General features: G+C 43.7%; 1 protein-coding gene across 1 annotated transcript; it reads left to right on the top strand.

The window, feature by feature from the left end:
- The first annotated feature begins 197 nt into the window (after positions 1-197).
- On the top strand, positions 198-15,346 carry LOC115206517 (26S proteasome non-ATPase regulatory subunit 2-like). The gene is made up of 20 exons (XM_029773606.1): positions 198-442; positions 1,470-1,526; positions 2,021-2,185; positions 2,507-2,628; positions 3,064-3,288; positions 3,522-3,680; positions 6,935-7,079; positions 7,529-7,589; positions 7,684-7,830; positions 8,096-8,202; positions 8,345-8,472; positions 8,654-8,741; positions 8,852-9,116; positions 9,252-9,397; positions 9,674-9,757; positions 9,932-10,100; positions 10,349-10,443; positions 10,548-10,674; positions 13,801-13,919; positions 14,219-15,346. The coding sequence occupies exons 1-20, from the start codon at positions 338-340 to the stop codon at positions 14,399-14,401; spliced, it is 2,697 nt and encodes an 898-aa protein (XP_029629466.1). The 5' UTR covers positions 198-337; the 3' UTR covers positions 14,402-15,346.
- The last annotated feature ends 80 nt before the right edge of the window (positions 15,347-15,426 follow it).

The raw sequence follows: 15,426 nt of genomic DNA, 5'->3' as shown, positions 1-15,426 counted from the left end.
TGTTATTTATTATTTATGTTTTTAATCCCAGCCCCCGTCCCCGCAGGAGGTCTTTTGGTAGGCCGTCATTGTAAATAAGAATTTGTTATTAACCCACTTGCCTAGTTAAATACATTTATAAAAAATCATGCGAAGCTTGTTCTTCTTCGTGTATGTGTCAACATTGGATAAGTGCTGCCATACATATATCGTGGTGGGGTTAGGTTAGGGATCGGTGCAGTATTATTCCTGCATAGCAGGTGGCAGTAGAACACAACGGTTCTTGAAGAGAGGAAGCAGTGTACCCCGTCTCCGGTTGTTCAGTGTATCCGTAGCCGAATTTCGAAAAACTGCAACCATGGAGGAGGCAAAAAATAAAGAGAAAAAGCAGTCCGAAAAGACAGAGGAAAAGGAGACTAAGCCCACAGGGAAGGACAAGGATAAAAAAGAAGAGCAAGAACTGGTGAGTTGGGACACTTCTCAACATCTTGAACAAGGGAAGCAGAGTAGCGTTTTTGCCTGAGTCACTCACTGCATGTTTGAACAGGCCGAAAGCGTTGTCATTCAAAAGAATAACGAACTGTTTGAGGCCCCTTTAATGGAAAACTATGACATGGCTGGCTAAGTACGAGATGCCAACAATTACGATTATTATGTCCGACTGAAAGCGAGCTCTAAAACTACCTAACGTTAGCTTGCTAGCCTAGGGTAACAGTAGGAGCTGGCTGTGCTAGCCGGTGCTAGCTAACGTTAACTAACAATTGCTAATGACAGGCCAGAAACCGAAATGTAAACTAACATTTTTACTAAGTATCTAGCTAGCCAAGTTACAATAATGTAACGTTAACTAGCTAAATAATGTTAGTGTTGCATTGTAAGCAACCATAATCCAAATAGCTAACGTTTGCTCTCTGTTCGCTAATGTTGTTAGCTAACTAGCAAACTGTTAGCTACCACAGAACAGTCACAGTTTAGTTATACAAAACTTTGGTAGAGACAGTAGCGTTAGCTAGCTAGCTAGTAGTGACTTTGGAACTGTAGCAACCTGCCTGTGGTTCAGATTGTCTCGTTGAGACAGCGTAGCTTGCTAGATTTGACATGATCAGTGATCTTTGATTGCGAGGTGGCTATAGTTTTTACGTGTTTGTTTAATTAGCTAGCTATTTACATGGAGGGAGTTCTATAACTTATTAGCGAGTACATTAACAATAGCCTATTTTAAACACCATTACAATGGAGGCAAGGTTACATACATAGTTATCATGGCAACCCTACCATCAGTCGACAATGGTATAGGACCGGTGTACGACAAAATGCTACCAATATCTAGCTGTTAGCAAATTGCACAGCCTTTTATTGCAATAGTTCCCTGTTGGAAGACCTGTTATTTTTTTTTACTGTTTACTGTGCAGGGTTCGGTTATTCAGTTGCCCAACATTGCATATTGAATCTATCATACTGTAATGTCAGCTCCTCTCTCCTCTCTCCAGTCTGATGAGGACAAACAGCTGCAAGAAGAGCTGGAGATGATGGTGGAGAGACTTGGTGTGAGTACCACTACCACAAGAACTGCTGAGTACCACAATAACTACTAAACCTAAAGTCTGGTTTGCTTTAGACTATACTGCCCTACCAAGCAAAAAGGCAGTAACTAACTCATTTTCTACCAAATGAGCAATGTCATTTTTGCTACATTAAATACATGCTTAATCATGTGGACGAGTATCCTGCCTCTCTTGTGTTTTGGAGAAATGGGGGTCATGTTAGCAGTAACTGCATAAAGTTACTGTGAAAGCAAGGTAAATAAAAGCTATTTTTCTCAATTCCACACTATGAGAAGTTACTGCCTTTTTGCTTGGTAGGGCAGTATAGCTTGGTAGGGCAGTAATTCTTATGTATTATACTGTACATAAGGTGTTAGTGGAGAGTCAGTCATTTACATACACTGCATGAACTTTGGTAGCTATGCATATGAAACAACTTTCTTTGTACTTATGCAATGTACACCCCCCTGCCCCCTTTCTCTCTCACCCACCCACAGGAGACAGACACGTCTCTGTACCGGCCTGCTCTAGAGGAGCTGCGCAGGCAGATCCGCTCCTCCACCACCTCCATGACCTCTGTGCCCAAGCCCCTGAAGTTCCTGCGGCCACATTACGGCAAGCTCAAAGAGATCTACGAGGGCATGGTGCCCGGCGAGAACAAGGTGGGAACAATGATGACTATGTCATTGCTAAATGGCTAACTGTTCACAGTGGTGAAAACAGGAGGGAGGGATGGCAAGACTGTCTCAACCACTGTATTGCTTCCTTTCCCTGTCTACTTTTACTTTATAACTACTGTGCAAAAAATTTGGATGGATTTATTTTACAATGTTACTGGAGATACAGAAAAGAAAAACATGGATAGATACCTAGTATATTGGACATCGTAATTCTGGATGGAACTAGGGATTCATGTTCAGAAGGACCAATAATAACTGTAATTATGGAAATGTCTAGCCAACTCATGTCTTTTGTTTTTGCAGAGTTTCTGTGCAGACGTGGTTTCGGTCTTGGCCATGACAATGAGTGGGGAGCGGGAGTGTCTTAAGTACCGTCTGCTGGGCTCCCAGGAGGAGCTGGCGTCCTGGGGACATGAATATGTCAGGTAGGATACGGGACGCCATTGGAAACGGCTAACACACGGATGAATCCTACCTTCTACTTAAGTTTGTCATCCATTGATACCAATGGAAGACAAAGTAAAAATGTGACTTATAATTTGCCTCATTCATTCCATGCCTGGCAGCAGTAGGCAGTTTGCGTGGTCTGACCTAGGGCTGTGACAATACCAGTATTTAGATTTTTTTCCATGGCAAAAATTAAAACACGACCCAGACCGATCTGCTATGTGTAAAATATTGTGTGCTATAGCTTGAAAAATAAATACATGTGACTCTGGATAACAACATAAGGATGTTTGTTTCAAACAATTGGGCTGTTTTCCTAAAGAAGTTCAATCTTTTATTTTCTTTCAGCGATACTTACGATTATCGTCCCGGCCCTAGTCTTCTACCCTAAACTCTGGTGTGTCTGTGTGTAGGCACCTGGCGGGCGAGGTGGCCAAGGAGTGGCAGGAGGTTGAGGAGAGTGATAAGACGCAGCAGGAGACTCTGCTGAAGCTGGTGAAGGAGATTGTGCCTTACAACATGGCCCACAACGCTGAGCACGAGGCCTGTGACCTGCTGATGGAGGTCGAGAAGCTGGAGATGCTGGAGCTCTACATAGATGATAATGCATATGCCAAGGTCTGCCTCTACCTCACCAGGTGAGTGGACAACACCCTACCTTACCTTGTGAGGGGCAAATACCTATCTATCTATCTATCTATCTATCTATCTATCTATCTATCTCTTCACACACATGTTCAAACACATGTACCACAGTCTGCCTCAACATACCTGTAGTGTGCCAACAGCAGCAGCCTGAAGAGACAAAAGGATGTTCCTCTTGTCAGTAATACCTAAACCCTCTGTCATCCTCTCTCTCTCTCTATGCCAGCTGTGTGAGCTACGTCCCTGAGCCAGAGAACTCTGCCCTGTTGAAGTGTTCCCTTAACATCTTCAGGAAGTTTAACCGTTACCCAGAGGCCCTGAGGCTGGCCCTGATGCTCAACGACGTGGAACTGGTGGAGAACATCTTCACCTCCTGCAAAGACATGTACGGACTGACACAACACTCACTGCACTCTCACACTTAATTATCTCACAGCAACACTTTCGCAAGAAGTGCTACCTACAGGTAACTGCCAAAATGAAAAACACTTGAGTAAATGAGGGATACAAAGTATACTGAACAAAAATATAAATTCGATACAATTTCAACTGTTTTACAGAGTTCATATAAGGACGGAAGTCAGTCAATTTAAATAAATGAATTAGGCCCTAATCTATGGATTTCATATGACTGGGCATGGCGAAGCCATGGGTGGGCCTGGGAGGGCATAGGCCCACCCACTGGGGAGCCAGGCCCAGCCAATCAGAATGAGTTCCCCACAAAAGGGCTTTATTACAGACAGAAATACTCCTCAGTTTCATCAGCTGTCGGGGTGGCTGGTCTCAGAAGCTGGTTGTGGAGGTCCTGGGCTTGCGTGGTTATATACAGTGGGGCAAAAAAGTATTTAGTCAGCCACCAATTGTGCAAGTTCTCCCACTTAAAAAGATGAGAGAGGCCTGTAATTTTCATCATATGTACACTTCAACTATGACAGACAAAATGAGGAAAATAACTCCAGAAAATCACATTGGAGGATTTTTAATGAATTTATTTGCAAATTATGGTGGAAAATAAGTATTTGGTCAATAACAAAAGTTTATCTCAATACTTTGTTATATACCCTTTGTTGGCAATGACACAGGTCAAACGTTTTCTGTAAGTCTTCACAAGGTTTTCACACACTGTTGCTGGTATTTTGGCCCATTCCTCCATGCAGATCTCCTCTAGAGCAGTGATGTTTTGGGGCTGTCGCTGGGCAACACGGACTTTCAACTCCCTCCAAAGATTTTCTATGGGGTTGAGATCTGGAGACTGGCTAGGCCACTCCAGGACCTTGAAATGCTTCTTACGAAGCCACTCCTTCGTTGCCCGGGCGGTGTGTTTGGGATCATTGTCATGCTGAAAGACCCAGCCACGTTTCATCTTCAATGCCCTTGCTGATGGAAGGAGGTTTTCACTCAAAATCTCCCGATACATGGCCCCATTCATTCTTTCCTTTACACGGATCAGTCGTCCTGGCCCCTTTGCAGAAAAACAGCCCCAAAGCATGATGTTTCCACCCCCATGCTTCACAGTAGGTATGGTGTTCTTTGGATGCAACTCAGCATTCTTTGTCCTCCAAACACGACGAGTTGAGTTTTTACCAAAAGTTATATTTTGGTTTCATCTGACCATATGACATTCTCCCAATCCTCTTCTGGATCATCCAAATGCTCTCTAGCAAACTTCAGACGGGCCTGGACATGTACTGGCTTAAGCAGGGGGACACGTCTGGCACTGCAGGATTTGAGTCCCTGGCGGCGTAGTGTGTTACTGATGGTAGGCTTTGTTACTTTGGTCCCAGCTCTCTGCAGGTCATTCACTAGGTCCCCCCGTGTGGTTCTGGGATTTTTGCTCACCGTTCTTGTGATCATTTTGACCCCACGGGGTGAGATCTTGCGTGGAGCCCCAGATCGAGGGAGATTATCAGTGGTCTTGTATGTCTTCCATTTCCTAATAATTGCTCCCACAGTTGATTTCTTCAAACCAAGCTGCTTACCTATTGCAGATGCAGTCTTCCCAGCCTGGTGCAGGTCTACAATTTTGTTTCTGGTGTCCTTTGACAGCTCTTTGGTCTTGGCCATAGTGGAGTTTGGAGTGTGACTGTTTGAGGTTGTGGACAGGTGTCTTTCATACTGATAACAAGTTCAAACAGGTGCCATTAATACAGGTAACGAGTGTAGGACAGAGGAGCCTCTTAAAGAAGAAGTTACAGGTCTGTGAGAGCCAGAAATCTTGCTTGTTTGTAGGTGACCAAATACTTATTTTCCACCATAATTTGCAAATAAATTCATAAAAAATCCTACAATGTGATTTTCTGGATTTTTCTTTCTCCTTTTGTCTGTCATAGTTGACGTGTACCTATGACGAAAATTACAGGCCTCTCTCATCTTTTTAAGTGGGAGAACTTTCACAATTGGTGGCTGACTAAATACTTTTTTGCCCCACTGTATGATCTGCGGTTGTGAGGCCGGTTGGACGTACTGACAAATTCTCTAAAACAACGTTGGAGGTGGCTTATAGTAAAATGGTAAATTCTCTGGCAACATCTCTGGTGGACATTCCTGCAGTTAGCATGCCAATTGAACGTCTCTGTGGCATTGTGATGACTGCACATTCTAATGTCCTTTTGTTTTCCCAAGCACAAGGTTCACCTGTGTAATGTGTTAAATTCATGTTTTAAGTATCCCTATATTTCTATTACTTGGCTATCACTCTGTGAAGAGTGCGCCTGTGCGGGAAGTTTAGTTGTTGATGGACCTAGCCTTGAGTGGAATGGCTACCTTGTAGTGTGTTCATACGGTATAGTAAACTTTGTTAAACTGGAACCTTGTCGTTGTGTCATTTCGAGTTAACGTTGATTATGCTGTTTAATCATCTTCCTGATGCCACACCTGTCAAGTGAATGGATTATCTTGGCAAAGGAGAAATGTTCACTAACAGGGAAATAAAGACAATTATGTACAAAAGTTGAGAAATAAGCTTTTTGTGCATATGGAACATTTCTGGGATCTTTTATTTCAGCTCATGAAACATGGGACCAACACTTTACATGTTGCGTTTTATATTTTTGTTCAGTATATATTGAAAGCAGGCGCTTCCACACAGGTATGGTTCCAAAATGAATTAAGCAATTAAAACATCTCATGCTTAGGGTTGCCTATTGTTTTGGCTGCCATGGCTAGAAGAGAGCTGTGACATTGAAAGAGGGGTCTCAAAGGAGCATACTGTGTTTAAAGGGGTGTGTGTCTCAGTCACAAGATCACAACCAATTGAAAACTTTATTAGAGATTCTAGAGAGGCGCCTGAGATGGCGTTCTCCACCGCCATCAACAAAACCCCAAATTCTGGATTTTTTGTTGTTGAAGAATGGTGTCGCATCCCTTCTATAGAGTTCCAGACACTTGTCAAATCTAGGCCAATGCATATTGAAGCTGTTCTGGCAGCTTGTGGTGGCCCAACTCCCAATTAGAAAACTTTATGTTGGTGTTTCCTTTATTTTAGCAGTTCCTTGTACAACCTATAGTGGTAAACAGTTTTTTCTTTCTAATCGTTATTCACATTTTCTACTGACAGTCATTGGGAACGCATTCAGCAGTGTTTTCCATAGTTAATGATGTGCATGAAGAGTTGATGGTTTAGTGGGTGTTTTCCTGTAGTGTGATCCAGAAGGAGATGGCCTTTATGCTGGGCCGACACGGCATGTTCCTGGAGCTCAACGAGGACGTGGAGGACTACGAGGACCTGACGGAGATCATGTCCAACGTCCAGCTCAACAGCAACTTCCTGGCCCTGGCCCGAGAGGTGAGGAGAGAAAGGGGGAAGATGGGTAGACTACTAGAGAGAGGGGAGGGGTTTGGAAGAGTGAGTGTTTAGAGCAGGACTGAGGAGTGGGTCACTGTTGAAGTCAGTGGATGGAGTGTGACTGACAGTGGGAGCAGAGTGTATGTTAGAGAAGAGGTTTTTAGAGTAGGGCTAAGGAGAGGGGAATATGACTTGTAGAGATGAGTCAGAGGACCATGCTCTATTTAATATTGTTGATGGGGGGAAATGGAGGCTTGAAGAAGGTACTAAGAGGAGAGTGAAAGAGTGGGGTGGGAGAATAATGGTGCATAGAGAGAGAACAAATGAGGCTGGAGGATAATGAATGGCTGGTATAGTGAATAAACCAATTAGTGAAAGACATTTAAGCCTGTTAGTGGCTATGACTCAGCACCAGGCAGCCAGTAACGTACTGTTCCCTTTCTTTACAGTTGGACATCATGGAACCCAAAGTCCCAGATGACATCTACAAAACCCACCTGGAGAACAACCGTGAGTTGTCCTTTACTACAGCAGCTCACTAATGTCGTGTTCTATCACACTCCTCTATCCTCATCCTCCTTTTCATCACGCCATTGTCTGTCAGGGTTTGGAGGAAGTGGTTCCCAGGTGGACTCCGCTCGTATGAACCTGGCCTCCTCGTTTGTCAATGGCTTCGTCAACGCAGGGTTCGGACAGGACAAGCTGCTCACAGACGACGGCAACAAATGGTTGTACAAGAACAAAGACCATGGTGAGAGAACCCCCCACACACACACACACATACACAGCCTCACATCCCCGTCTTCAAATGGGCCTCATGGTTCACATTTGTGGGGGTTTGACTGAAAATTGGTTCATGTTTGGTGGTTCGACAGTGAGTACCAGTCTCATGAATCTAGGATGCTTAGCAGCAACTTAATGTATCGCCTTCATTGCCAATCCTTAATTTCAAGCACAGTAACACAAATAATATATTGCTGTTGTGTAAATGTTGCTAATTCTGTGTTTATCTCCAGGTATGCTGAGTGCTGCAGCCTCTCTGGGGATGATCCTGCTGTGGGATGTGGATGGTGGTCTGACACAGATAGACAAGTACCTCTACTCCTCAGAAGACTACATTAAGGTCAGCACACACACTCAGCCTCTTACCAAACACCCTGCATTAAAACCTCCTCACCACAACCTTCACAGCATCCAGAAAAGCCCTAAACATCCTATTCATGTAGATATGTCTCCCCCTCTCTCTTCTCTCTCTCTCCCTGTAGTCGGGTGCCCTCCTGGCTTGTGGCATAGTAAACTCTGGGGTGAGGAACGAGTGTGACCCGGCCCTGGCCCTGCTGTCAGACTACGTCCTCCACAACAGCAACGTCATGCGGATAGGAGCCATCTTCGGGTAAGGAGAGAAGGAAATGCGTGTTTAGTCCCAAATCAACCCCTAGCCCCTACTGCCTGACACCTCTTGTACATTAAAGATTTGTATTGTTTGTTTAGTCCATTAGCACAGTGTAATCTCTTCCTGTGAAAAGCACTTGTTTAGGTGGGGTTTGACCCTGACCTTTCTCCTCTATCCCCAGCCTGGGCCTGGCATATGCTGGCTCGAACCGTGAGGACGTCCTCTCTCTGCTGCTGCCCGTCATGGTAGACTCCAAGTCCAGCATGGAGGTACTGTGTGTGTAGTTCCACAGTTTGTCAGGATTTAAGTCTATTACACATCCACACTCATTAAACCCAGCTCACTGTCCCATGTTATGTGTCTTGTCACACACCCTCAGGTGGCAGGTGTGACGGCGCTGGCGTGTGGTATGATCGCGGTGGGCTCGTGCAACGGTGACGTCACCTCCACCATCGTCCAGTCCATCATGGAGAAGAGTGAGCTGGAGCTGAAAGACACATACGCCCGCTGGCTGCCCCTGGGCCTGGGCCTCAACCACCTGGGTAAAGGGGAGGCCATTGAGACCACCCTGGCAGCGCTGCAGGTGGTGCCTGAGCCCTTCCGCAGCTTCGCCAACACGCTGGTGGACGTCTGTGCCTATGCAGGTCAGTCTCATTGCTCCAGAGTTATCATTTTGTCTCTAATTCTCTTTTTTTAATTTTTTTATACAGTTGATCTCATTGAGATTTACAAGTGATGGCTTTCCTATATTTATCTCTCTCGGTTTCTCTCCATGCTAGGTTCTGGTAATGTACTGAAGGTGCAGCAGCTGCTCCACATCTGCAGTGAGCACTATGAAGCCAAAGAGAAGGAGGAGGAAAAAGACAAGAAGGATAAGAAGGACAAAGACAAGAAAGAGAATGCAGCTGACATGGGCTCCCACCAGGTATGCCAGGCTATTGTTAATAAAGGGGTGTCAGGTAGCCTAGCGTTTTAAGAGCGTTGAGCCAGTAACCAAAATGTCGCTGGTTTGAATCCCCTAGCCAACTAGGTGAAAAATCTGTTGGTGGCCTTGAGCAAGGCACTTAACCCTAATTGCTCCTGTAAGTCACTCTGGATAAGAGTGCCTGCTAAATGACGACAAATGTAAAATACATTCTAAAGAGCGGTTTGAATTAAGATTTGATATTGAACTAATCTGCTCTCTGCTTCCCCCTCCCAGGGTGTGGCTGTCCTGGGTATTGCACTCATTGCTATGGGAGAAGAGATTGGCTCAGAGATGGCGCTACGGGCATTTGGACACCTGGTCATTATAACCTCTTTCCTGTTCACTCCATTTGGCTTCAACACATTTTCAGGACATGTTGGGGGTTGATTTAGCCCCTGTCTCTTTGGCTCAATCCAACCATTCTACATCTAACTGTTTTTCTCTTCATCTCTCCATTGTCTTGCCTTCTCTCCATCTCACTCACTCTCCTAGTTGCGGTATGGAGAGCCTACTCTAAGGCGTGCGGTACCTCTGGCCTTGGCCCTGATCTCTGTGTCGAATCCTCGCCTCAACATCCTGGACACACTCAGCAAGTTCTCCCATGATGCTGACCCAGAGGTCTCCCACAACTCCATCTTTGCCATGGGCATGGTAGGCAGCGGTGAGTGGGCCCCAATCAGTCAGTGTCTTCATTATTATATTGAGACGTTCAAAGTTATTTCGATTTGCCTCACTAAGTTATTACAATGTTCCCCTGTAATTATTCCTTGTCCTTGAATAAGAAAAATACTGTATAACTGAATTCACTGTGCCAGATGACATCAAAATGAGACCTTCTCCATTGACTGCGTCTCAAGCTGTGATTGGTTTCCATGACGACTTTACGGCTCCATCTCTCTCTCTCTGCAGGAACAAACAATGCCCGCCTGGCTGCCATGCTGAGGCAGCTGGCTCAGTACCATGCCAAAGACCCCAACAACCTCTTTATGGTCCGGCTTGCACAGGTGGATAGCAAAAAGAGGTGCCGCTCTGGCACTCTAACCTACGTGTTAGAGGGGGAGAGGATGTGTCTCTGTCTCCTAACCCTTGCTCTGTGCCATATCCACAGGGTCTGACTCACCTGGGTAAAGGGACATTGACACTGTGTCCGTACCACAGTGACAGGCAGCTGATGAGTCAGGTGGCTGTGGCAGGACTACTCACTGTCCTCGTCTCCTTCCTCGATGTCAAGAACAGTAAGCCCTTCTCCTCATTACTCTACTCTTCACCACTCATTTTTATTTGCTTCTTCCTCCCCTCTTTTTCCACATCTGTTTGTTTAGGATTGGGGTGAAGTCCATTTCTGTTGAGTAATTTGAGGAAGTGCCCTGAATTTCAATGTATGGATGGAAAATTCCACTTTAAAAAAAACAATTAGCAATTGAATCCTACAGACGAAGAACCGTATATGTGACATTTTTCAAAAAAAAGAGATATACATGAAAAATCATTATTGGACACCCTTTTTCTATAGTGAACCGGTTTCACAAGCTTTCCACGCGCTAATTAACAATATTTTTAAATTTAAAGATAGGCTCTCGTGGAATAACCGTTTATGTGCACCACTCAGAATGGACGGATAAGCGCACACCTTTTCTGTTGCTGATGAAAATCGCCGAAATGTGGGAAAGAAACGTAAAACAAAACTAAAAGAATGGAAAGACAGGCAAAGGAAGATCTTACGGAATGCGGGAAAACCCTATACAAATCGTAAGGGTCAAGAAAAAACTGTGAAAAGCTGTCCAAAAGAGGTATGTGGAAGAACCGTATATCAAACAATCAAGCTAGCTAGCTATAGAGTACAGTAACTAACATGTATGTTCTGGGTTGTCTAATTTGTAACTATAGAGAAAATATATTAGCTAAAGTTCGTTGGCTACTAATTTATACACTATCGTTACAAATGTTATTGCTAGATTATAGAAGAAACATAGCTAGCTACTTTTTGTCCATCCACCGGATGATTCGACATGGCTACAGTAGCTAGCTAGTTATATGTAACGTTACACTGTATCCTGCAAGGAAGAGCGTGTTCCACGACGTGCAGAAATGATTGTGGAAAGTTGACTGATGAGCGCAAGCTGCATCTGTTCAACAGTTTCTACACTGTCCCATACGAGAAACAACAAGCGTTGATTCTCTCCGGCTTAGAACAGGTTAGAAATAGGACAAAACTCCTATTATAATAGCTATATTGAACACTTGCATAGTTTAACTTTGACAGTAATGATACGTACATTAACGTTAACTCTAAAAGTGCAGTGTTACACAATGGTGCAATACAAACTCATTCTGTGTATAGGTTGGGAGTGTGTGAAAGATGGGGGGTCCTGATCAAGCAATACCCTGAATGTGCTACAGTATATGTTTTACTATCAATAAATGTATATGTTCTACAAAGAGAAGAATACCACATCAACTGCAAAATTCTGGGTTTATAGGGACATTTTCTAACAGCAGTCTCAATTTCGGCCAACCCAGGAGTGACACCTGTGGCAAATGTGACACATTCTTCACTAAGATGTCAGCAGCAACATCTGAAGAGGACAAGAGGAAGATTGCAGTTGAAAGTGAGTTGCACCATCGAAAAGCCGAAAAGGCCTACACACAGCTTCAAAGTGACACTGAGTGGGCTAAAGCCAATGCTGACTGCCATGTCATTTCTGTGGATCTATAGGGGGTGATGTACACCCCTAATCTGACCCACTCCAATGTCTACTATCAGCGGCAGCTGTCAAATTTTAACCTTTGCATCCAGGAACTTGGAAAAGAAGATCCTGCATACATGTGTGTTTGGCATGAGGGGATTGCACACCGAGGGTCCATTTAGGTAGCAAGCTGCATATTGAAGTGGGTGAAGACAAAATTCACGCCACTCACCAAACCAGAGGTGCACAAGTTGATCATCTTCAGTGACAGATGCTGTGGGCAGAATAACAACTGGCGGATGCTCAATCTGATGTCGATGCTCGTCTCTATGGGTTACTTTACCCAAGTTGAGCAGAAGTTCATGGTCTCTGGTCATTCTTTTCTTCCTTGTGATCGATCTTTTGCCACCATCGAGAAGAGGTGCAAGGAGTCAGTCCTTCATACACCTGATGATGTTTCAAAGATGATACTTGAAGCACAACCAGCGAAACCATTCAAGGTGATGAGGATGCAATGTGAAGACTTCAGGCACCTTCCAGATTCTGTCCTCAAGCGACCAGCTGGACTACAGATCACCTCAGTGAGGTGGTTAAAAGTCACCGGTATTGCACAGAAAATAGTTTACTAACATCCCATCAACATGCAACATGTTGTTCTAACAATAAAATATCCTAATGATTCCCTTTTTTTATTCATTACAATATACAGTACATCTCTCTGTCACCACATTTAGCATTAACTCTAAGCAGCTAACTTATTTACTGCTGTCACCTCAGTACAGAAGGACATTTCTTGCCTTTAGCATGGGTTTAACGTAATTCAAAACTTAATTGCTGATCATAGTGTTAAACGCAAAGAGAATGGTTTTCTGAACGTTTTGTAATATTGACCTTAGGGACCTGCATAATGGACATGCATATTGGCACATCACATTGATCCATATTTGATATGTACAAGTTGTGCTTCTTTTGATTTAATTAATTTAATTGTATTCTATTTTTGTAGTTATTCTATGGTATGTTCACATTGAGGGCTTCATTTTAAATGAGACTAAGATTTCATGACTCAACTTTTAAGAAAAGTCATCAGTGCTAAAGTTGATAGACCACCTTTAAATGAACCTCCATACAAATTAATTAACTATATATTGCATTTAAGTTATTTACATGAAGGGCATCTGTACTTGAAAGTACTTAAAACATCATATCAGGTGTTAAAAAAGGACATCTTCCAAGTGTCATGCAAAATGTCACATATACTGTTCTTCCACAAACTGAAATCATCGCTGGAGATATACTGTTCTTCCACATTCTAAAAATTAAAACAGCAATAAAAGAAGTATTTTTTGAAATAACAAAAAAATATCAATTGTTGTTGGAAGATATGAGTATGGTGAATTATTTGTCAACCATAAAACACCTAATGTGGTACACACAATTAATAATATAAAAATAACTGATTATCTTAAAATGGAAAAATTGTCACATATGGTTCTTCGTCTGTAGGATTCAATTGTTCAACAAATTAGCAATTGTTCAATTAGCAATTGTTCCAGCTAGTTCCACTACCTTCCTTTTATGACGGGTAGTAAGTCTTCTAAATGCCTTGACCTAGGTCTAAATATTTAGCTATGTGTTGACATTGCCCCCTACTGTTTCCTGTGTGTACTGCAGTAATCCTGGGGAAGTCTCACTACGTTCTCTACGGCCTGGTGGCTGCCATGCAGCCCCGTATGCTGGTTACATTCGACGAGGAGCTGAGGCCGCTGCCCGTGTCCGTCAGGGTGGGACAGGTAAGGACTGCTGCTCACACTATGCTCTTAATAAGAGCCTGGACGATTAACTTCATATTCAAAATACAATGCTAGTTGAGGATGTAGCCTAGATGGTGTGACGAAGGCCAAAACGTTAGCACGATGTGACGCTTTGCAAGTGAAATGTACTGGAGATCTTAATTTTAACAATGGTTGAACATCTCCAATGCGAAGTAACGTCTAGATGTGCAAGTGCTTTTCACTCTCAAGATGAAATCCTATAAGATGATGGCGGAGTGGATTCGACCTCATGGTTGATGTATGTAATTGGTCCATAGGCGGTGGACGTGGTTGGCCAGGCCGGTAAGCCCAAAGCCATCACAGGTTTCCAGACCCACACCACGCCGGTGCTCCTGGCCCATGGAGAGAGGGCAGAGCTGGCCACAGAGGAGTATCTCCCCGTCACCCCCATCCTGGAGGGCTTCGTCATCCTCCGCAAGAACCCCAACTACGATGCCTAGATTTCCCCCTACTGTCCTCCCCTGGTACCCACCCTACTCTCCTTAGTGGGCCCTCATTGGTAGCAGGGGTAGCCCTCCCTGGCTCTTTTAGACCTCATGTTTTAGTACTTTATTCCATGACTGAAAAGAGACAGGAAGGCCTACCCCTCTCTTTCTCTTGTCAACAGCTTCTCTCCATCCTGTGAAAATATGGTTGTGTTCTGGGTGGCCAAACTGACTGGAGCAGGGAGTGGAAACTGGGACCTCATTCACTGTTTAAATTAAATTAGTTTCCTCTTTGATCTAGGATCAGTTCCACATAAATGTATTACACCATCTCTTTCAGCCTCCACAATATAACTGATCTAGGGTCAGCCATCAGGAAGGAAGTGTTCAGCCTCTCCCGGTTTGATACTTTCCCTACTAATTGGTCTTTAGACCAATCACATCTGATATTTTTCAGAGCTGATTTAGCGAAAAAAATATCTGAATTGGGCTGATGAACAACATAAGCTCAGTCCACATCAATACTACAACCAGTTTCTCTTTCCCCACCCATGACAACCTCCTTTTGTAATTAGAGCATGGAAAATGTCTTCATCATCCAGTTTTTTTTATTTTGTTTTGTTACAGTACTGTAAAAAAGGTTAAAATAAAAGTTTCAGATCCACTTGGTGGAATTGTCTATCACCAGGTCTGTTTGTCATATGAGGGACAAGTTTCTGAAAGAGCAGTCATTTGTTATGATGCTTTATAACAGCCTGCAGATCTGGATGGCTAATTATGAAACTGAGCAGGGGCAAGGGGGAACTGAGGTGACACTGGTCATGAACCCTCACTGCAGCAAAGGTATGAATACCTGCTGGACTGCTGGATGTTGCAGACAATGGACACATTTTATTGAACATTTGAAATACACATGTAATGAAAGAATGCATATTAAAAACATACATTTTACACATGAAACTTATGACTGCACAGTCAAGACTCTGGCTACGCCCATGCAAGCAAAATCAACCGACGAGTTTGTGTGTGTGTGTATATGA

This window comes from Salmo trutta, chromosome 13 (genome assembly GCF_901001165.1).
Source record: "Salmo trutta chromosome 13, fSalTru1.1, whole genome shotgun sequence".
Lineage (NCBI taxonomy): Eukaryota > Metazoa > Chordata > Actinopteri > Salmoniformes > Salmonidae > Salmo > Salmo trutta.
Note: the sequence above shows the minus strand (reverse complement) of the source record. Positions and strands in the feature narration are given on the sequence as shown.

Excerpts from the sequence above, each read along its gene's own strand:
- LOC115206517 (XM_029773606.1), top strand. The coding sequence starts at position 338 with ATGGAGGAGGCAAAAAATAAAGAGAAAAAGCAGTCCGAAAAGACAGAG. Across the intron at positions 2,629-3,063 it reads TGGGGACATGAATATGTCAG|GCACCTGGCGGGCGAGGTGG; the intron begins GTAGGATACGGG and ends GTCTGTGTGTAG. Across the intron at positions 9,398-9,673 it reads CTGACATGGGCTCCCACCAG|GGTGTGGCTGTCCTGGGTAT; the intron begins GTATGCCAGGCT and ends TCCCCCTCCCAG.